This window comes from Trichoplusia ni, chromosome 2, assembly GCF_003590095.1.
Source record: "Trichoplusia ni isolate ovarian cell line Hi5 chromosome 2, tn1, whole genome shotgun sequence".
Classification (NCBI taxonomy): Eukaryota; Metazoa; Arthropoda; class Insecta; order Lepidoptera; family Noctuidae; genus Trichoplusia; species Trichoplusia ni.
In genome coordinates this window covers 7714204-7735849 of record NC_039479.1, presented here as the reverse complement: position 1 = coordinate 7735849, position 21646 = coordinate 7714204, and the positions used below count along the sequence as shown (strand labels likewise).

The following is a 21646-nucleotide window of genomic DNA, read 5'->3' as shown; positions in this document are numbered from 1 at the left end:
CTCTCCCTTAATAACATACCCCCTAATCTGCCATAGACACTAAGATGAAAATTATGGAGGAAGAGGTTTTTTTGTTATCAAAGATGAATCACCTATAGCGGAAATTATTAAAAACGTTCTTTATCACCAAATCTAGCATCAGAGAGATACCAAGATATAGTTATAATACAAAAAAGATAAATAGCCTACTAAACCTTAAGCCAATACTTCGAGAGTCAGTAATAATGAACTGTTAAAGACCATTTTAACAACCATCTTTTCACCATCAATGTAACAGATAGTTCACTATGTAGGGGCTGTCTGCAACATGAAGAATCAGCGGTTCACGCACCACATATTGTATTACTACTACCATACTATATTACTATACTACTTTTTGGGATCACGTGCTTGTGGAATGCTCGGGGGTCACAAACTACCGGGTCGGTATTCTCGGTACACCGAGCTTCGAGGCCTGGAACGTCCCAGGAGACTTCTGCAATTCTGGAGGGAGTAGGGATTCCTGGACTGACAGCTTCCCAAAACTACCCGATGCGCAATGGGCCAAATTGGAGCCTACGTGCGGTAAAGGGAGCCCACCACTAGTAACCATTTTAATAAGCTTTTACTTTTGTATTTTTGGTATCACTTTTTTCATCAAACGAATCGAACAAGACCAGACTCGAGGATGCAGTGTCTATAGTGGAGCTATCATCAGATAAGCTTCATACCATCATATTTTTGTTACAAGAATCGTGGCATAACACAAATTTCGAGAAAAAGGAGTTTGAAGTGCTTGTTGCTAAGCAACGTTATGAAAAAATCAACAATAGGTAATCACAGTTCAAACGAAATTCAATAGTTGGGTGCTACAATTCAGAGTTATAAATAATAATAATGGCAGAAGAATTACAAAAGGTTCATTTGTATTACGATGATATTAACAAAATCAGAGTGATAGAAACTAGCGTCCTCAAAGAAACTGAGGACCTGAAAGATACTTGCAAGGGCTACGATACAAGTCAGTTGTATTTTGTTTTATAATTTTGATCAAATTTATTTAGTCAAGTGATTTTAACATTTAAAATTAGGTCCCGACCCATCCATTTGCATGTGCATAATAAATTCGACTGATTAATCATTTTTTTAGCCCAAACCCTTTGGTTTATACTGAGCTTTTGATCTTACCACTGATGCCTAGTTAGGTAGGTACCTTACGGGTAAATTACATAAAAGAGATTAATTATACAAGTTTGAATTTGTAATTTCTTAAATGTTAACAGAAATTCAAGACTTCGGGAAGATTATTAACACGTTATTGGAGGTGCTAAAAGAGCTCGGTGATAACGTAGAAAAGAAGAAAATGGCAGCAATAGGTTCGATGAATCTTTTGAAATCAGTTTCGAAAGAGAAGGAATCTGAGCAAGCTAAACTGCAAGTAAGTTGATGCGTTCACTGCTAATTCATTGAAATGTCTTGCTAACTGTAGAACACGGCTGATCGGCGGCGAGGATTCCATTTATTTCCGTGCTTAGTTTTAGCAATGATCTATAATATTTTTGGATATATTATGTGCATTTCTTTGTTCCTTCTTTTTAGGCCGAAATCAACGACAAGACAATGGTTTTGGAACAGCTGGATAGTGAGTATGATGCGCTCCAAATTCTTGAAGCTACGCAGATGGAAACTATTGAATATTTAACGCAGATCAGATAAGAAGTTTCACAAGCTTTGTCCTGCTTTCAGCTCCAATCAGCTGTCATTGTTCAGGACGTCACCCTATGTAAACATCGCATATTCATTGTTCTTTTGCCATAAGTATCACAAAATGATTGTACAAACGTCTCAATCTTTAGTTGTGTGAATGAATCACAAGTAATGTAAATCGAACTGTGTTTACTGATAAGTCTAGTTCCAGTGCAGGCGTGCGAAATCTTTGTCTGTCTTTCTGTCTCTTGAAGTATTTGTAGACATGTAAAATTTGACTAAATTCTCACTACTGAATTGGTTTAGAGGTATGTTACAAGCTAAAGAACTTAAAAAAAAAACAATTATCCATCATTTGGGAGCATAATAATTAAAACAATTTTCTATTTTTACTTGGTATTTTTATTTTATTGAAACTCTGATATCTATTGTAATGGATGGTGAAATGAAACAAATGTCTCAGTCGGTAAAAATGTATTTTTTGCTGAAACACACATAAATTAACACAGACTGTAAATCGTCATTGTTATTGCTATGTTGGGGTTATTGAATTTATTTTGCAGTTGATTTTTCAATTAATTTCTACTGAAATAAGTCAATGTGGGAGTCATAACCTAATCACAAAACTTAGTAGGAATTAAGTTTATTATACAATACCTGTGATTACAAAAATATAACTACTTATTACTACAGAGTAACACAGTTAAATAATTGAAATATACATACATTCCCTTGATTCCAAATTTAATAACATTCAATTTTACGTAGGAACATGCCAATGTCATAATTTCACATATTTATACCAATCCCCAAATATGGCCATTTAGGGCTAGTATCCTAACTGCGAACAGCCAATATTTGAGATTTCACGAGCCAACCTCGAATTATTAGTCAATTAAATATCTTAGTCAAAATACACATTTTAACCACGTCATTATAACAAAATACCTTTTACAAAAAATTATGAAAATCAATAAATAGTGGCACAAATTTTTATTCTGCTACTTTCTGTGAGTTCAGTTTACTAGAGTCAACGCTGCCGTCTAAAAATACTGCGACGCAAGCCTCACTACTCACAAATTTATCAATAAGCAAACATTGAAATACTACTTGTCTATATTGACTTTCATAAAAAAAGAAAACAAAAAATGCCAGTTCAAGCAACAAAAAACAAGAATAATCTTTACTCTGTAATAAATTGTGGGACTTAAAGTAATTAGATCGTACATAATAAATCTGTAACTTACACTTACAGCTTAGCTTACTAACTAGTTGCTATCGTCAACAATCAGTTCTGGAAATTATCATTATTTCTCCCCCTCCATCCTCCATCATGTATCTTCTTTTTACTTGTGACAGCATAATATGCATGATCACCAAGTTTCAATCACTTTCCTATTATCGCGATTAGTACATCAGTAGTAAGTGTACATATCAGTCACATTATCAATTGCAAGAAACTATCATTTAATGTATAAATGCTTGGATTATGTTAGAGGCGCTATTGTGTCTAGTTGACTGGCGTGCTGCGATGGTCCTTTTTTATTTATAAACACTACGTCACCAAGATCATGTGCTTGACTTCTTGTTTTCTATGCTTTGTCTATACCTCTACATGCCTACTCACCGAGTTTTCACAACACAACTATTCTTTAATGACTGTCTCTAGTAAAGCCAGATAAGGCAATGTCGACAAGACCAAATATTTAAGATCCGAGGGAGATTTTCATAGCAAAATATTGCTCAGTGTAAATGATAAATTATTACCAATTAAAGAATATGCTTGAAGAAACCCTTGTGTGACTTCCTGTCGTATTATCATAATTTAAATTACAACGTATCCACCATACATTTCACAAATACTATGTGTGACTTGAACACTTTTGTCTATAATGTTTGGGAGGGTTAGACACTCGACGTCACTACTGAACTTGAGAGAGGATCATCAATCTTTTGCCTTTTGGTCTCTTGTTGCTCCTCCTGGCTAGGTTCTTCTTCAGCAACACGTTTCTTAGATCCCTCAGCATTATTTGAGTGCTGCCCCACTTCACTAATTAACCCATTTTTAAATCGTACAATAATAGCTGTCATATTATCGCACCCAGTTCCATCGCCCACCGTGCTTGGAGCTAAGCAGTGGTCAAACATCTGTAGAAGATAATAAATTAATTAATTACATGCCAACTTCTAAACCGAAAAAAAAATCACGAAAGAATTAAACGACGCTCACCTCCTCACAAATCTGCGACAACCTCTCCCGACCTTCGGCTAACCTCGGTAGAATAAAGTCGCAAACGTCTTGACTAGTCATAAAGTTCCAAATACCGTCGCAGGCTAGCACCATGAACTGATCCTTTTCTGGGTCAATCGTTAATGTCTTAACATCAGGAAATGCGGTGATCATTTGCTCTTTAGCACCGAGCTCCTTATTCTGTTTGTACGAGTGGTCGCCGATTGCACGGGACAAGTTGAGACCACCGTTGATGCGACCGTCATTTGAGACTTTACCTCCCGCCTTCGTGATTCTTTCGAGCTCCGGACTGTCCTCTGGTTTGTGATCTATTGACATGTCTATAGCCTTGCTTTCTCTGCAAATTATGCAACGCGAGTCTCCGGCGTTCGCAACATACAGTTCATTACCTGTAAGAATGAAATGGTTAAATAACAAAAACAATAATTAAGTCGTAATAATCTTTGGCCTAACGTTTAAACAGCCTTACCTCTGAGCAGAGCTACAACGGCTGTGCAACCACTATCATTGCCAGGCTCCTCAGTCATAGAAATATCTTCTTCCCCATCGTCATCACTTGATTCAGCCTCTATATCTTCTTCGTCTTCATCTTCCTCACCATCACCTGTAAATAGGTTAAAAATGAGCTCATAGAACTGTCATTTCTTTTGGCAGTTTACATTAGGAGAGTTGTATCCTATGTGTCCTGTTTAAGTCATGCAGAAAAGCAGTGATGGCAAAGCTTGCTGTGTAACATATACGGCATTATTGTTTAAACATCACTCACCATCATTTGAGGACTCCTCAACGCCATTAACATTTTCTTCGTCGGAGGAGTTGATCTCGCCTCCCTCGAAGGTTTCGTCGTTGGAGTCGCTCTCGTCATCGTCTTCATCGGCAGCGTGACGCAGCAGAGACTCGTACACCGCAGCGGCAGCACGTCTGATCTTAGCGTCCTTGGGCCGTCCACTGGGTTTGGCTTCTGAACTTGATACTGCTGCAGTTTTATCTACACATAGAATAATCATGATTTAAGGAACAGATAACACAGTATGTGTGTAAGTTTTGATATTCCATTTCATCATTTTCATTAACTTTGTTACCATACCATAGTACAAACACATACCCTTAGCTTTTCCTGACTTGGCTGGTGTTGCAGAACCATTGGACGATGTGATATTGCTCTCTTCCCCATCAACTTGTTTGGAGTCTGTTACTTCTCCATTGCAGACCTCGGAAGCAGCACCATTACCCGCAGCTACGGTGCTCTTGGCATCTTCACTCTGTTCTGGCTGTAGACAGTTGTCTTCAGAGCTGTCGGGAACAGTTGAGCTTTCTTTCTTTTCTTCTACGACAGGTTCCTTCACCTTCTCAGCAGGTTCACTTGTCGACACCTACAAATGTAATATTACTTTGTCAGTATGTCCCAATCTATTTTAGGGTCCTAATTATGATGATTATTAGGTTATAATGATGTTATATGATAACTATCCACTTAATCCAATAAAAACAATAAAATAGTAACTTACTTCGCCATTCACATCCTTGTCCTCTTCATTGTTAGTTGAGGATACGCCTCCTGTGTCTTCATCAGCTGTGCTGGCTTCAGCTGGCTCTTGAGTTGATGACATGCCATTCTTGCTGGAAGAAGCCTCTCCACTTGGTTGTTCAGAGCTCGAGCCAGCCGCAAACGCGATACCAGAACTGGAGCTTGAGGCACCAGCTTGGGAACCTTTAAGATGTTAAGTGAAATTACAAAATTTGTTTACAATAATGTTTACAAAATGTAATTAATTTGAAAAATAATAAGCAAGAAGTACAATTAAGTTAAGTTGAAGTACTAAAGTAGTAGTTATCAGAAATTTAATTACATAGTGTTGATTTGCTAACTTATCAAAATGGAAAATAGTAATTTAATTCTATACCTGAACCACCGGCTTCATCAGTCTTCTTGGCGCGAAGACAGGGAGACAACGGCGTGGCGCTATCACCAAGACGTGCGCGATGAATTGTACCCAGTTTGTTCTCGTATTTCGCCAGCACCTCCTGAAAATAAATTGTAAAATATTGATATAATTAAAAGAGCTTTCTTTAGATTAAAGCTAATATAAGTGCGAAAACAGCTACCCAAAAAAACTTGTCCAAAACTGATCTAATATTATTCATATCTATACTAATATATAAAGCTGAAGAGTTTGTTTGTTTGTTTGTTTGAACGCGCTAATCTCAGGAACTACTGGTCCAAATTGAAAAATTCTTTTTGTGTTGAATAGACCATTCATCGAGGGAGGCTTTAGGATATCAACCATCACGCTGCGACTAATAGAAACATAGATACAATGGAAAATGTGAAAAAAAAAACAGGGCAGGTAGGTATAAATCATAATTTATATCTTCTACCCACGGAGACGAAGTCGCGGGCAACAGCTAGTCATTACATAAGACATATGCTTAGGGATTGCTATTGGAGTGATGTTCCTATGCCCTTATAACCATTTTTTAACTTTAGGAAATAATAAAGAATTCTCCATAAAAATATAAGTCATATTTCATTATCAACTACCAATGGCATGTTAACGTAATCTACAAAATGAATGTGATTAGTTAAGGTGAAACGAGCTTGTCGCGATTCGCATTTTAGACGTGTCTAGCTGCGGTTAATACCCAGAAGCGTTAAAGTAGACCTCACTTAGTAAATGATTAAATGATAATTATCCATAGAGATTAAACAAGATGCAAATAGGATAACAGAAAGATACAATAAGTAGTATGTTGCTTTATCTATACTAAGCTGTAGATGAAAAATTGTTTTTCCTATCACAACACATCACATTGACTAAACTAAGAGATACAGTAACAGGATTCATAATATTAGAACTTCACAAATGACTTCATGCAAAATATGGAATGCAATGAGCCTGAAATGCCATGGGTCCAGTTTCGCTAGATGCAGCAGAATAGATGGTTGGGTAAGATGGTAATGACTGGACCTTCAAACGAAGTACTCTTTACTTGTTTTGTTCAAAATTGGTACTTTTGAGGACCAAGCCACGAAAAAAAGAAATGGTTTTTGTTCTTGTTGAAGCTGATTAAAAAAATTATGACCCAGCACTGGCATTTTCATGTGGGTAGTTTGATATAAGTAGATAGTGATGGATGCTGATAAGTGAATGCGGAGATGACTTCAAGATGTATAGGAGAAAAAATTGCATCAACTCATAGTAATTTGTAAAGAGGGCGGAAGAAAGAAAATATACGAAAATTTATATTTACCTGTAATGGAAGTCTAGCTTCTTGATACAAGTTGCTCACATTGTCGTCTTCTGAATCTTCTTCATTATCACTTTGACCTGGTGGATTTATTTCACCTAAAATATTTGACATAAAGACAAATTTAAACATACAGACACATACTACCATGCTAAGCCATATGTAAAAATTTGAATCAATGTATTTACCCTTTATTTACATACTAACAGCTTTAAAAATATATTAAAAAGATTATTTGGTTCGGGCTAGAGAAATATACAAAACTTTCTATAAATAAAGGGAAAACTAGTGTATACATGCATGTTCAACATGTTGTTGATATCTAAAAATACATAACAAACAATGAACAACTATATTGAATGTAGCATACCAATTGATTCTTAAGAATCTATGGATAGTACTAATTTGTATTTAGGGAAATATTGTTCAAAAAACAGTAGAAGTTCAGATGTATGTTAAATTATTTAATGAAAAATTTCAACGTATAACAAGTTAATAAGGTATTTATTGTTAAAGTTTTGACCTCAACCTTTTTAAATGGCTAATAAAATAAACCTTAGAAATTTAATTTCTTGGCGGCCTACAAACATATTGATATGACTATAAAGATCAATACTTTAAGAATATAAAGAGCTTATGAATTGAGCATGTTAATGTGACACATGTGTTTTTAACAGCTCGAACGCCAAGGTTCACAGGTAGATACTGCCGCAAGGCATTATGTCTGGATTATGTACCACAATTGTATGTAAAAGTTTAAATGTCTTGATAAATATCAGATATCCACACAAAAAAATACTGTTTTTCATGTGCACATACATTTAATTCAGTACAGTGGTTCATTGAATCTGATAAGACCCCAAAACACATCAAACAAACACAAACTAACTAGCAGGACAGAACAAATATATAATACTACTATATGATACCAAAAACATTACTGGGACGTAGTCAGAAATCAAATATTTTAGCATAGTTAAATTACTATTATTTAAATAATATAGGAAGCTTCAAGTTACTGGGTAAAGTGGGTAATAAGTCATTATGCAAACATTTGACCTCTGCCATACTGTCTCATTTCAAGTGCTTATAGGTAAATACATACTAAATATTACTACCAGGACACACATGATACCTTGTAAAATTAGTTTATAAATGATGTTGTTATTAGTATACTACTGTTTTTTTTATTAAGACATTTTATTCTGTGTTGTTTATTCATAGTGTTATCTTTTCACAATATCATAACCTCTAATGATAGCAAAACATAACTATTACTTTTCTAGGTTACCTTTACTAAAATGTTGTTATATTTATATTTTATGAAAATGGGGACTTTTAGCTTGCTTTAATTTTATAATTATGAGAGATTGTTATAAATAACTTTATGACCATCTCACCAGCTAGTTGTTTTAAGATGTCCATGACTTCTTTTGTGGCAATTGTAGCATCAAACTCGAGGAAGGCATCTTCTAATGCTTTTGTTAACTGCCCACTTTTGTATGCTTCTGTGTTTTTGATGAAGTTCGGCAGGTTTTGCGAACAATATGTGGCCACTTCTGCTCCCCCATGACCATCATACACGCCGAAGAACGATGTGTTGGCGTCATACTCAAGAATTGTGTTGTGTGCATCCTGGAAGCAACAGAAAACCATTGGTTAACATAAATCTTTTGTTGGTATTCTACTTTCAAAGTATACAAAGATATGTAAAATGTACCGGATATAACAGCAATTACGATGCATACATTTCTACATGCCTAAGCTAGAGTAATCACTTCGCGCGCGACCATCCACGAAAGAATACCCAGATTATCGACGTGTTTACTGTGAGGTTAAAGTATTTACGAAATTAAGCCGCGCATTGGACATTGGACATGATTATGATGCCTAGAAATTTCAAACTGACTTCTAACCACATTTGGTTAATCTCACACTGTAACTACTAGCCAATAGCCAGTTGTTAGATAACAGTGTCGGAAACTACAAACCTGTAGTAAACAGCATTCCTAAATACTGAAATATACAAGCGTTAACGAAACTTTATAGTACCTCTTGATTGACACGCCATCCCTGCATGGAGCTTGCGCCGCACTCAAGTTTATTGTTAGCTTCATCGCTGGACACTTTTTCAGTAACGGGCTCAGACAAATATGCACCCATATTGGAATGTTATTAACATGAATTATAATTACATAAAATAAATAATTGAGGCGCGAAAACCCCAAAAATCGCGCAGGCGGCAAGCTAAGCAGACAGAGTCAGTCAACCCGCCGAACAATAAGGTTGCCAGAGTAAGAAAATACGAATCTATATCTAAACCTGATGTCTATGGTTTATAACAACCAAGTTTTACAAAATATAAATTTTGGAATATTATATTTAAGCGCTGTATCAATTACAGAGACTGTGTATTTTATATTATTAGCATATCGTTTCGCGGATGTGGTTACGAAATTCTAGCCAACAACTGTCGGACACTGAATGCATGCAAAGACCAATAAATTGTGACCCTCGATCACCAGTTCACCACATATTGTTTACGGATTTCAAAATATTCCGTTGTTCAGACTACGATGTCACTGTCATACCGCTCTGGGACAAATCAATGTCACGTCCATGAATTATGTCCCTTTTGAAGTACTATTCTAGTACTTATTCTACTACCTCCTTTTCTCCTACATAGAATAAATCTCTTAAAAACTTTGCGTCACATGAGTTTCACAAAGATATTGAAATGAAACTACTTTTACGGATTTTATCGCGGTTTAATTTTAGATATTTTGTCTGCCCGTGACCATGATACCTGCAAAGGTTTCGAAACGTCGGGAACTAAAATCTAAAATTAAACCGCGATAAAATCCGTAAAAGTAGTTTCATTTCAATGTCTAACATTCGCGTAAACCTAAGAAACCACTATTTCACAAAGATTCAAGTCACAAGCAGAAAAATACCTACACTCAAGACAAAATTCTTTGATCGCACCACGACTTGTGCTGCGTAGGGATCGAACCTGCGATACATTGCACAGTGGGTTTGGTGCTCAAACACTTGACTATACGTACAATCACTTGTAGGTAACACTATCTAACAACTTCGTGAATTGTGCGGTAATGGCGACTTCCTTAATTACTTGAACTCAGTCTATTACGTAATTTTTGAACATAACGAACTTTGACCGAGATTTAGATACCTTCACATATAGTTTTTTCGTCGTCATAAAGTAAACAAACGAAGAGACGTAACATTATTTTTACTTGTAACTGATAAACGCTAGCTAATCTATTGGTTAAACAATAACATACTTTGGAAAAAATAAATACAAATTAACAATGTTTAGGTAAGAAATATGTCTGGACGCTTAGACTAATATTGATAAGTTGTTAACTTAGTTTATATCAATAATGATTAAAGATATTCGATAAATAAGCTAACAGAGCATTAAAGATAACACATTTAACTGGAATAGTAGTAAGTAAATAATATTGATCATCGACCTTTTATCATTTACTCGCATATACTGAGTCTTAGCGCACTTGTTTTGATATAGCACTCGTTAATTTCAACGTTTAATGGTGAAGTGTTCGTAAAAAATATGGATTCTTTTTACGATCGCGCTCTTTCGGAAGTGGGCCACGATGGTTCGTTTCAAGTTAAGTTTGACCTAATGTATAACATTTTGTTCTCGGGGTTATGGGTAATGGCCTACAACAATATGATATTAGCATTAACTATAATTCCACATACGTGTAAAGTTCCAAAAAAGCCTGAAAATATCAGCGAAAACTTGTGGAAATTCAAATACATACCGACGTAAGCTATAATTCTGACAGTAAGTTGTTAAAATAACCTAGCTTCTTGTTACATAGTTTACATACTTATCTCTAACTTGCGGTAATTTTCAGAATAGAAGACGCCACAGGGAAAAGTAAATTAAGTGACTGTTTAATTTACACAAGTGAGGAGAATAACAAAACGAAAGGTCTGTACGATTTGTTTAAAAAAGAAATACTTCTGAAGAATAATACTTACTTACATATATTTGTTGTAGGTTGTGATGTTTACGAATATGATAAAACTTGGTTTGAAACAACTATCCCGTCTGAAAATAATTGGGTTTGTGAGAACGAAATACATGTAGCAAATGTTTTTGCTTACAGCAGAATAAGTGAGATAACCGGATCTTTATTTTTCGGATGGTTCGGTGATGTGTAAGTTAAATGCAAATAACTAAGTACATACATTCATTTTTTCTAATTATCTAATTAATTAGATTTTATCGACACGTTCCGACAACATAGATAGATACTAGTCATTGCCTACCGACCTAGATACGTATTAGCCTATAAAATATGTAATGTAATTACAGACAGTCCAATCTCTTGCAACACACAAATGAAGATTTTTATCTTTACTATACAATTTTTTTATATTTGGTTTTAATTGCCAATGATTGAATTAAAAAAAAAAAACATTTTTGTTTTCAGGTACGGTCGTAAGCCCTCGTATATTATTTCATTAACCATGCTTATAATCGGACGATTTACATCGGTATTAGGCAGCTCTTCATCTGCCATATTTGTGGTCGGCTGTGTGATAGCCTCTTTTCCATCATGGACGGCTGTGCAAAGCGCATCTGTGATATCAATAGAAATATCATCCGCTAAACGACGAGCCACAATAACGAAATTAAGATTAGTAGCGTTTAGTTTCGGACTGAGCGTTATGCCATTAATTTACTGGTGGTTTAAAAAATGGAAACCATTTTTATTAATTACGATTGCAACACAGTTGCCCTTTTTATTGTTTTCTGCGTGGGTACATTTTTGTTGTATTCTTGTATTTTTTTTATCATTAATAATGTATATTTAATTTTTCAAACAAACTTTTTTCTAGGAAGATGATTGAATCTCCACAATGGCTTTGGATAACAAAACAACCTAAAAAATGCGTCCAAACACTGAAAAGAATGGAAAAAGCTAACGGTACCAAATTGAAACCGGAAACGGAAGTGGAAATATTATTAAATGAACCGGATATAAGCAGTAAAAGTGAGGTAGTCAGTCCTCTAGCAGTATTCGCGGGCCGGAGGATGGCCACTAACACTATCTTACAACTATTGCTGTGGTATTGATTTTATAACTTTATTATATCTTAAGTCCTCACAAAATTAATTCAATGTTTTTTTCTGCCCAGAGGATACCTCAATTCCTCCACTTTGAAAAACGGCGGGAGGATATGAGAGAGCGGGAAATCTTTTCCCATCCAGGGATATTGTACATCCTCTATTTTCTTGCTTGTTAATTCGAAGTGCAAAAACACCTAGCATTCTAACTATTTATTTTTCTTACCTCAAATATTTTTACCACTCATTTCAATATTTACGACATAAATTAAAACTGTATCCCATACCTTTTTTTCGTTACAGGATATCTGTATCTGTAAACTACAACGTAGCAATAATCAGTTCTGCTGAAAAGTCTGCTGGGAATCCATTTCTTGGTTTTGCGTGGCAATCTTTAGCTGAGATACCTGGCTATTTTGTAGCAGCATGGCTTGCTGACCGCATTGGCAGAAGATATACGGGAGCCCTGTCATCCGCCTTGATAACTGTCATTTGGATCATTTTAGCTTTTAGTGAGATGAGTAAGTATAGGCGAATATTATGTAATTAGATACCTACACTGTTAAAAAGTAACATACCTAAGTAGTTTTGCAGAAAATAGGACGTTTGTGTATTTTTAATGTAATTATTAATAAAGTTAAAAAAACTCAAAACATTTACACATAGTATATCTAAGTATCCTAATTGATCTATTAGAAAAAAAAAATAACTTCTTCTTTCAGGTGACATAGACTTCTTGAAAAATGATATACTCATCTCAGTTTTATGGATAACAATTCGAATAACGATTACGGTAACATATTATGCAATATCGTTGTTCAATATGGAGCTCTACCCTACATGTCTTAGACAACTCGGGATGTCTCTAGGAAATGTTATGAGCGGTGTTGCTGGCATGTCAGCGCCCTACATTTTACATTTGGTAAGTTTGTCAGGATTATTAATTTTCTAAGATCCATCAATCGATCTATCTCTCTATCGACCCTCCCCTATCGATCGATTACTTTGATATCGATTTTCATTTCATCATCGATCGCGGTCACCGATAAACGATTCATCGTTTGGTATGGTACGATATTTTGACCTTTTATAAAGAAGGACAGGCAACTATCTATCTATTCTAATTTGCCTCTAACACAGGAATAACCATAATATCATCAGAATACGAAATAACGAAAAGTAACTCGCCATTAAAATGAAAATATTTAGGTACCTACCCTTTAATAATCAACAAAATTTCAGGGACGCCGTATTGACGCTCGTTATCCAAGTATTATACTGATAGCAACGACTATTATTGGTGGTATACTGTCGTCGTACTTTTTACCCGAAACACTGAATGCAAAATTACCCGAGACACTGGAAGAAGCCCAACGTTTTGGTCATCGAGAGCAGCGAAGAGATGTTAGGACAAAGGAGGAAGCAGTAGAATTAAGCACTCTTACAGCGCAACAATAAATTATTTTGTGTTAAAGACATTTGAAAATGAATAATATGCTTGTGATTTTATTTTAGTCTTGAATATAATGTAATGTAATTGTTTGTAGAAAAAATATAAGATTGTTTTACTCCCGTTTTGGAATTTAAACAAATATGAATAAATGAAAAACATATATAATTAAATAAAGTGAGTTTAAAACATTCTTGATGTCAGCTCGAAATAATTAGAACTCCAAATCCTGCACTTTTTTCTCTTTAGTCTATTGCTTAAGAATTTTGCAAGGTCATAAAATAAAAGTCGCCAGCAAGCACTTTTCAAAGAACTAGGGCTCTTTTACTACTTAGCCTAATTTAGATCACGCACTTTATTTTTATTTAATTCTCCATCCGATCTCTATTTGTAAAATATTTTATGAGATCATTTAATTATATTTATATTTTTATATAATCTTGGGATTATTTACGATAGTTCACAATGAGAATTGAACGAATTAGAAAATAGCGATAATAGAGCTTTAAATAAATTAATGGTTTATCGATTTGTTTTCCTTGCTGCTTTAGAACGAAAACTAAAATTAAATATGGCAACCCCAATACAGTAAATAAATTCTACTGGCAGTGGATGGTGTATTGAGACTATACTTTTCAATATTTTGTCTGCTGAACTGATTTACATTATATTTTGAATATGTAGTGAAATGTGTAAAAATGCTAGCATAAATCGAAATATTTGGTATTTCGATTAGATTTGAAAGAATCTTGTGCATTGGTTGTTTAGGGAATCCTGTTGAACCATCGTATAAATCTGATTGTTAAAATGTCGGGCGATCACAAAACGTTGATTAAAGGTAGCCCTTCGCAGTATGTTAAGTTGAATGTGGGCGGGACGCTATTCTACACAACTATTGGCACGCTTACCAAAAGCGATAACATGCTTAGGACGATGTTCAGTGGCAGGATGGAAGTACTCACAGATTCGGAAGGTACCTACTACGACTGTGATATTTACTTGTTATCACTTACTTATTAACATAATCTGTGTACTATAGAAACATAACTTAAATATTGCATTTTTCCTAAAGGTTGGATACTCATTGATCGTTGCGGAAAGCATTTCGGCACAATACTAAATTACCTGCGCGATGGTACAGTGGCACTGCCAGACAGTTATCGTGAAATAATGGAACTCCTTGCGGAAGCTAAATACTTCCTCATAGAGGAACTGACTGATTCCTGCCAACAAGCATTAGCTAAGAAGGAAAGAGAAGCGGAACCTATCTGCAGAGTTCCCTTGATTACTTCCCATAAAGAAGAACAATTGCTCATAATGTCAACCTCAAAGGTATGATCTAATTATTTTGTAAACTCAGACCTTCAGAGTCTTGATTTACAGAAAATAGTATTAAATTACTGCCACTATCTAATCATGAAACATTTTTAATCATTCAATGCTAAATAATTTAAAATACCTTGATTTTTATTGCATAGAAATAATTAACAATGAAATCTTTTGTTTCAGCCTGTAGTAAAGCTTCTAATAAACAGGCACAATAACAAATATTCCTACACAAGTACATCTGATGATAACCTGTTGAAGAACATAGAATTGTTTGACAAACTATCTCTGCGCTTTAGTGGCCGTGTGCTCTTCATAAAGGATGTGATAGGTTCCAATGAAATCTGTTGCTGGTCATTCTTTGGACATGGCAAGAAATGTGCAGAAGTTTGCTGCACCTCCATTGTGTATGCTACTGACAAAAAGCATACAAAAGTTGAATTCCCAGAAGCTAGAATATATGAAGAGACTCTTGGAATTTTATTATATGAGAGCAGAAATGGTCCTGATCAAGATTTAATACAGGCAACATCATCCCGCGGCGCTGTTGGTGGACTCTCCTGCACTAGTGATGAGGAGGAGGAGCGGTCGGGACTCGCGCGCCTGAGGTCCAATAAGCAGAATAATCAATCTTAGCGGTTACAGTCGGGCTTGGCGCGCCTTCGAAGCTCGAAACGGACTAATGTCTGATACCAGGCTGGCTACTTTTTGCCATTTTGCTGGCTGCCTTGCTTCGGTCTGTAGACTTTACTGAGCTGTGTCCTTCATTGGCCATTCAGACCTCTTTCTAAGGCTCTCTTTAATGTGAACAAATGATAATGGCATGAGGCATTTATGATTATAGTCAGATCATACTATGGACAACTTTCTGCTAATACTATCTGTGTCTGTTCTGTGTATAGTGAGTATATTATGACAGGTGAAGTAAATATGAGACAATTTAAAAGTGCAAGTAAAGTTGCAGCAAACATAACTTAGATTCTTGATCCTGTCCATACCCCAAGAGGTGTGTGAGACCTTGTGTAAAATTAAAATTGTGGTTGATGTCTAGTATACGATTCATACTATGTATTTGATGAATTCTTCAGTATTTGTTGTTCATGTGTAAAATTGTTAAATGTAATGTAAATGCTGACATGATCATGCCAAGTGGCAGGTGTATGGATGTATGGTGGAAATAAAAATGTACATTGATTAGTGTTGCATGATATGTTTATAAAAGTGTAGAATAGTGAAATGTACTATCTAAGATTCTATGTGAAACAATGTGTACAATCTTGCAGTACATCTATGTCGTAATTCTAATGTTAAAATGTAATTTTACGCTTATTGTCACACTTACACAGCTCAAGTGATTTGCCAAATCAATGTTGTTTAGTATTAGAATCTTGTTCCTGATGCATCTCTAGTGGATGAAGCTCATAATTTAATACAAACTATTGTTTATAAGATTTGTTTCTGCCTTCATTCTGGTGTAAAGGTGTAAATTTGGTGGGTGTTATTCAATTATTGCAAATGAATCATATCAATAATAGATTACTGCACTTTAACAACTTTATTATTAGTGCCACATAATGGGATTTATATACCTGTAAATATGGCATATAATTATGTAGTCTTGAATAGGATATAAATAATATATTCGACAAATTCTTACACTGTTGTATTCTGAGTGTTATGGTGTTTAAGATTTTGCCAAATTATTTAGCTAATGTGATTTAGTTGTCTGAGAATATTGATGCAAAAGTGTATGGAATGGTATTGAGAGGTTATTCAGATTATTAAGCACAGTCTAGTCTGATATTTATTGTTCCATTTGACTTTGTAATGAAATGTTAGGTAATAGTGCATAGCACATGTCTTTATAAATAAATGGCGTACAAATAAAGCTCTTTGTTAACGAGGGAACGCAACTCGTAAGTCGTTTATACACGGTTGCCTCGTGAATGAAGCGCCAAATGTGGGTAGCCGCGGATGTACTAAGTGTATTTATTGTGAAGATGTGGGTGTCGTACTTTTCTAATGTGACATGCACTTTCCATACAGTGCATATATTAAATATTTTACAAGTTATTAGTGTCAGACTGCAAAGACAATGAAATTTCGTATTATAAAATGTAGTTATATTAATAAGCAAGATAACATGAGAGGCTAATTAAATTGGTCACTGTACAAAATAAGTTTGAGCATGGATTCCTTCCTAGTACATCGCAAGACTGGTTTCATTATGACAGAGAAGCCATTTAAATTATTATTGTAAAATTTATTACACTTATAACTTGTTATATCCTTGCAAAATATAATATGCTCACTGTTTAGCTGTCTTAATTCGTTTTATTTGTAAATTGTTTCCCAGGACTAATGTAATGCGTAGATTTAGAAAATATTAACAATTTGTTGATTAACTATACAATAGACATGGCTATTGACAATGTTGCGTAGCACTTAGGGCGCCATCTATGAAGAATGCTTTGTACTTCAGAAATGTATTGCGTGATTCACTAATACGATAGCTGAACAAAAGATGGTGATAGGTGCTCCTGTTTTAGTTCTTCCTTTCCAAAGTTTCCATACAAAACTTTAAAACATTAAATTTTCCCTCTAACATACCAAAAGAATTTCATTGAAAGCATATTCCAGTGACTCCATGGAGCAAATCCTATTTTTATAATATTACACATTATAAAAGATGATTGTCTCATGATTGATAAATAAAAGGTTGAAGACCACAATCAGACTTTAAAATACTTTATTGTGTTGCTATTAAATTTGTTTTATAACACTCCAAGCTACATAAAGGTATCCCAGTTTTGGAACAGTTATATTTTTTCAAATTGTCACATCCGTTAGCTCCACACTTAACTGGCTTGGGTGGATCAATGGGGGCCTTTGTCTCCAGTGGAAAAGGCACTCCTGGAGGCAAGGATAGTGAGATTTCTTTGTTACTGTTCTTATAAACAATCATAGGCTCAAGTTTCTTTGTGGGTTTCCCTTTAGACATGTACTTTAAATTTTTAGATTCTTGTTTCTTTAGAAGTCTGTCCATAGTTTTCTTTTTATCTTTTTCCCTTTTCTCATCAGCCAATTGCTTGCGTTTCTGTGACTTGAGAGCAGCTTTCTGTATGGCTTCCTCTGTCATAACTTTCTCTTTGTATCCTGATGGTAAGGCCAAGAGTACTTCGCCTCCAGGGCTGGTCTCCTTGTCGGTACCTCGTTCATACATGGCTCTTTGTCTAGCTGTCATCATCTTAGGATCTTTTGGTTTTATTTTCTTTAGTTCTTCGTCCACCTGGAACACATTAAGGTAGATTGGATTGAGTAAGCCAAAATTTAACAGTAACTCATTTCAGACAAAAGTTTATTAAGTTTTTGTCACAAAATCATTAAGTTTACTATTTTTAATACACAAGCAAAGGTTATAAAATGTAACCCACCTCTTCCAGTTTTCCTGATTTTATAGCATCCAGCCATCTTTCCTCTTCGCTCGACGTCCCACTGTCCCTGCCTTTCTTCTTTTTCTTGGATGACGGAGCCTTTGGCGGCGTACTCGACGAAGACCCAGGTATGGACCTCCGCGAGTCAGAAGACGACTTCATGGTTTGTGCTTTCAGTAAGTCCGCAGCTGAGGTCCCCGGCACGTCTCTGCCCTTCACCTTCATCTTGTAAGACTTGTCGACCGCGTCCTCGTACGATACGTCGATCGACGACTCGCTATCGTACTCATTTTCTATTTTTCTCTTCTTATGCTTTTTGTGCTTGTGCCTTTTATGTTTTTTCAGCGGTGGCGTGTCTACAAATTATCATTGTATTAAAACTTTGCTATTTGGCAATTTCAACAAAACTAAATTAAGATTATTTACCAATTACTATTTCATCCTCTGTGGTGCTCTGTTCACGCTGTCTTCGTACCATTTTTGGTATATTTTGCTTTCGTATTAATAGTGTATTTATAAGTTTCGTATTAGTTATTTGCAAATACTGCTCCTGTTTTGTTATTTTCACAATCAGGTTGACAAGTTGGTAGAATCACTTGAATGTCAGTTTGAAATTGACAGCACGTCGCGTTCCATTTTACGTAAATCGTCACTTTGACTCATCGTCGTTTTTTGCCACCTTTTCATATTTTATCACCTTTTAAATCTTCCCTGCATGCACGAATATTTAAATGAGCCAAATTGGTTCGGCCGTTCTTGAGCTTTAGCGAGGCTAACAAACATTTATATTTATAAATACATAAATATATAAGAAGATACTACTAAAATGTGACAATGAGTTAATTTAATTTCATGTGGAGTCTATGAATGCTAGGATAAAAATGCAGTTGACGGTCGGCCTATCTATTTTTATACATTGAAGTAATTCAACGCTATGCTAGATTTGATTATAAAAAGGTTAAGATGAGATGCCTAATGTTTCAAAATAATTTATTAATAAATACGGGATATAATATTGTGCAAACACAGAACAATGAACTATTAAGACAAGAAAAGCGTTTAAACGTAAAGATTTTGTGTGCAACAGCGTGCTAATGGCCCAGTTTACTTTCCGCTAAGCATGTCGGCTATTACGTCTGCCGCAGATACGTCCGTTCGGAGTAAAGTGGGGCGGTGCATTAGTTGCACAGCTTCCTTATATCTGAGATTACGGTTTATGCCACTAATGGTGTCTCAGACTAGGTTGGCTGGCGTCATTACAGTTTTTATGCTTTTGATGTTGAACATGAATGTTGTATAAAGCTATTTTGTTTTTGTATGCTATAGTTAAGTTTTATTTATCATTTTATCCGTTATCATAATGACGAACTTCGTACGCTTTTGAGGTATATTCATTGGCAAAGAAATAATGATAATAATTAACTGATTTGATGCTGGAGCTCAAGAGTGGCCATAGCAACTGCGCAATAAAACGACGGAAAGAAAATATATTATATATATATTATCAAAGTATTCGTGTAAAAAGTCTTTATGTGTGTTCTAGGTAAGTTTGACTCTATAAATAATCAGTACCAATGCACAACAATGCTATAAATTGCCACAAATGATATAACTTTAATCTATAATTTCCTCAAGTATGTACGTCCACTAAACGCCTCAATTATAGAGTACGAAGAGCCTATTCGAATAAAGCTTGAACAAAGTAGTTTTTCTTACGAACAAATTAAAGCAAATGTTCGAAATCAATAGTGTTTGCTTCGTGGAACCCTATAATAGTGCGCATTACGTTAACTAGAATACCAGTATTTATACTGAAAATCGAACAGAAACTATTAATCCTTCAAGAAATGCCTATAATCTAGATTCTCAATCAGTAAAGGCATCAAGATTGTGAAAAAAGTTGCACTTTTTGATCGTCACAAAAATAAATATAGTCATCGCATCACCTCGTATCGCCCTTCCCCGCTCTCCAAGTGATCTAGCTGACTGAAATGAAGGGACGGCGTAACAAACTCCACACCTCTATACACGACACTCAAAAATGACTGAACGGATTTTGATGAAATTTGGCACGAATACCTGACAAAATATGCGTTTCTTAAACTTTTATCAGAATGGAGATTTTAATATTCTAACACCTTCAAGCAGATCATTGGCCTAGCCTTTTCCCAACTATGTTGGGGTCGGCTACCAGTCTAACCGGTTTCAGCTAAGTACCAGTGTTTTACAAGGAGCGACTGCCTATCTGACCTCCTCAACCCAGTTACATGGGCAACACGATACCCCTTGGTTAGACTGATTGTCAGACTTTTCAAGCTACTGACTACCTGTAACAACTGTCAAAGATGTAGAAATGACAGCCGGGACCCACAATTTAACGTGCCTTCCGAAACACGGAGGAACTCGTTATGACAAAGATGGTCACCCATCTACGGACCAACCGCGTCAAGCATAGCTTAACCTGTGATCGATCCACTTATGCGGTTATAGCTTAGCCACGAGCTCCTTCTTCAAGCAGATAGCTTTCATAATATATCATATCTTCTGGAGGAACTGTCATAATCCTATAGATTTTCACAACATAAATGAAAATCAGGTCAATGGTGAGTCGCACTTGCTGCACAATCGAAAACAATCAAATCTGTGAAAATTTTAATTGTCTCGTTATCATGGTTCTTGAGAAACAGCCTGATACGAGACGGACAGATAGAGGAGCCTTAGTAACAGGGTTCCGTTTTCACCGTTTGGGTCGGAACTCCAAAACCCCAAGTCGGTAACAAAAGTGGTACTAAAAATATAAAAAGAGCCGTGTATTATAATCAACTTATTTATAAATGTCCTAAAATGAAAGTTGAGCTCTCGGCTCTTACCAAAACTTCCGTTAATTGGATTCTTCCAGGTATAATAAACCATGACGAAGACAAAATAAAGCAGTTACTATGTACATTTATTTTAAGTATTACTTATGTGCGAAGCGAGACGCCGCTATGCAAAACGTGATGCTCTCTCGCTTATGTAATAGTCCCTGTTCTGCATTAAGAGTTCATGGTACAGGGTCAGACACAGGAATTAAACAAACAACTCGTTGTTTTGTGGTTGCTACGATCAGACAATTAGGCAAGGGA

At 35.5% G+C, this 21646-nt stretch overlaps 5 protein-coding genes across 6 annotated transcripts; 3 read left to right on the top strand and 2 right to left on the bottom strand.

The window, feature by feature from the left end:
• The first annotated feature begins 818 nt into the window (after positions 1-818).
• Positions 819-2027, top strand: LOC113506000 (intraflagellar transport protein 20 homolog). The gene is made up of 3 exons (XM_026888866.1): positions 819-1000; positions 1263-1417; positions 1579-2027. Exons 1-3 carry the CDS (start codon positions 877-879, stop codon positions 1693-1695), a joined length of 396 nt encoding a protein of 131 aa, XP_026744667.1. The 5' UTR covers positions 819-876; the 3' UTR covers positions 1696-2027.
• Positions 2028-2145: 118 nt separating this feature from the next.
• On the bottom strand, positions 2146-9480 carry LOC113505975 (probable protein phosphatase 2C 11). Of its 2 annotated transcripts, none has more exons than XM_026888845.1 (10): positions 9239-9480; positions 8587-8821; positions 7190-7284; positions 5842-5962; positions 5446-5648; positions 5043-5310; positions 4704-4925; positions 4407-4541; positions 3917-4326; positions 2146-3834 (listed from the first exon to the last, which is right to left on the bottom strand). In XM_026888845.1, exons 1-10 carry the CDS (start codon positions 9347-9349, stop codon positions 3592-3594), a joined length of 2043 nt encoding a protein of 680 aa, XP_026744646.1. In that variant the 5' UTR covers positions 9350-9480; the 3' UTR covers positions 2146-3591. The 2 variants fall into 2 exon arrangements, with proteins under 2 accessions (XP_026744646.1, XP_026744652.1); XM_026888851.1 differs by having other exon boundaries at positions 7190-7266.
• A 1072-nt stretch (positions 9481-10552) lies between these two features.
• LOC113505948 (solute carrier family 22 member 21) lies at positions 10553-13806 on the top strand. The gene is made up of 8 exons (XM_026888837.1): positions 10553-10999; positions 11092-11168; positions 11238-11397; positions 11674-12000; positions 12083-12313; positions 12615-12832; positions 13034-13233; positions 13554-13806. Exons 1-8 carry the CDS (start codon positions 10782-10784, stop codon positions 13767-13769), a joined length of 1647 nt encoding a protein of 548 aa, XP_026744638.1. The 5' UTR covers positions 10553-10781; the 3' UTR covers positions 13770-13806.
• Positions 13807-14351: 545 nt separating this feature from the next.
• Positions 14352-17411, top strand: LOC113505939 (BTB/POZ domain-containing adapter for CUL3-mediated RhoA degradation protein 3). The gene is made up of 3 exons (XM_026888824.1): positions 14352-14734; positions 14834-15093; positions 15271-17411. The coding sequence occupies exons 1-3, from the start codon at positions 14569-14571 to the stop codon at positions 15721-15723; spliced, it is 879 nt and encodes a 292-aa protein (XP_026744625.1). The 5' UTR covers positions 14352-14568; the 3' UTR covers positions 15724-17411.
• Positions 17412-17819: 408 nt separating this feature from the next.
• LOC113505931 (INO80 complex subunit B) lies at positions 17820-19210 on the bottom strand. Its single transcript, XM_026888812.1, has 3 exons — positions 18948-19210; positions 18522-18877; positions 17820-18376 (listed from the first exon to the last, which is right to left on the bottom strand). Exons 1-3 carry the CDS (start codon positions 18997-18999, stop codon positions 17837-17839), a joined length of 948 nt encoding a protein of 315 aa, XP_026744613.1. The 5' UTR covers positions 19000-19210; the 3' UTR covers positions 17820-17836.
• Between the last annotated feature and the right edge of the window lie 2436 nt (positions 19211-21646).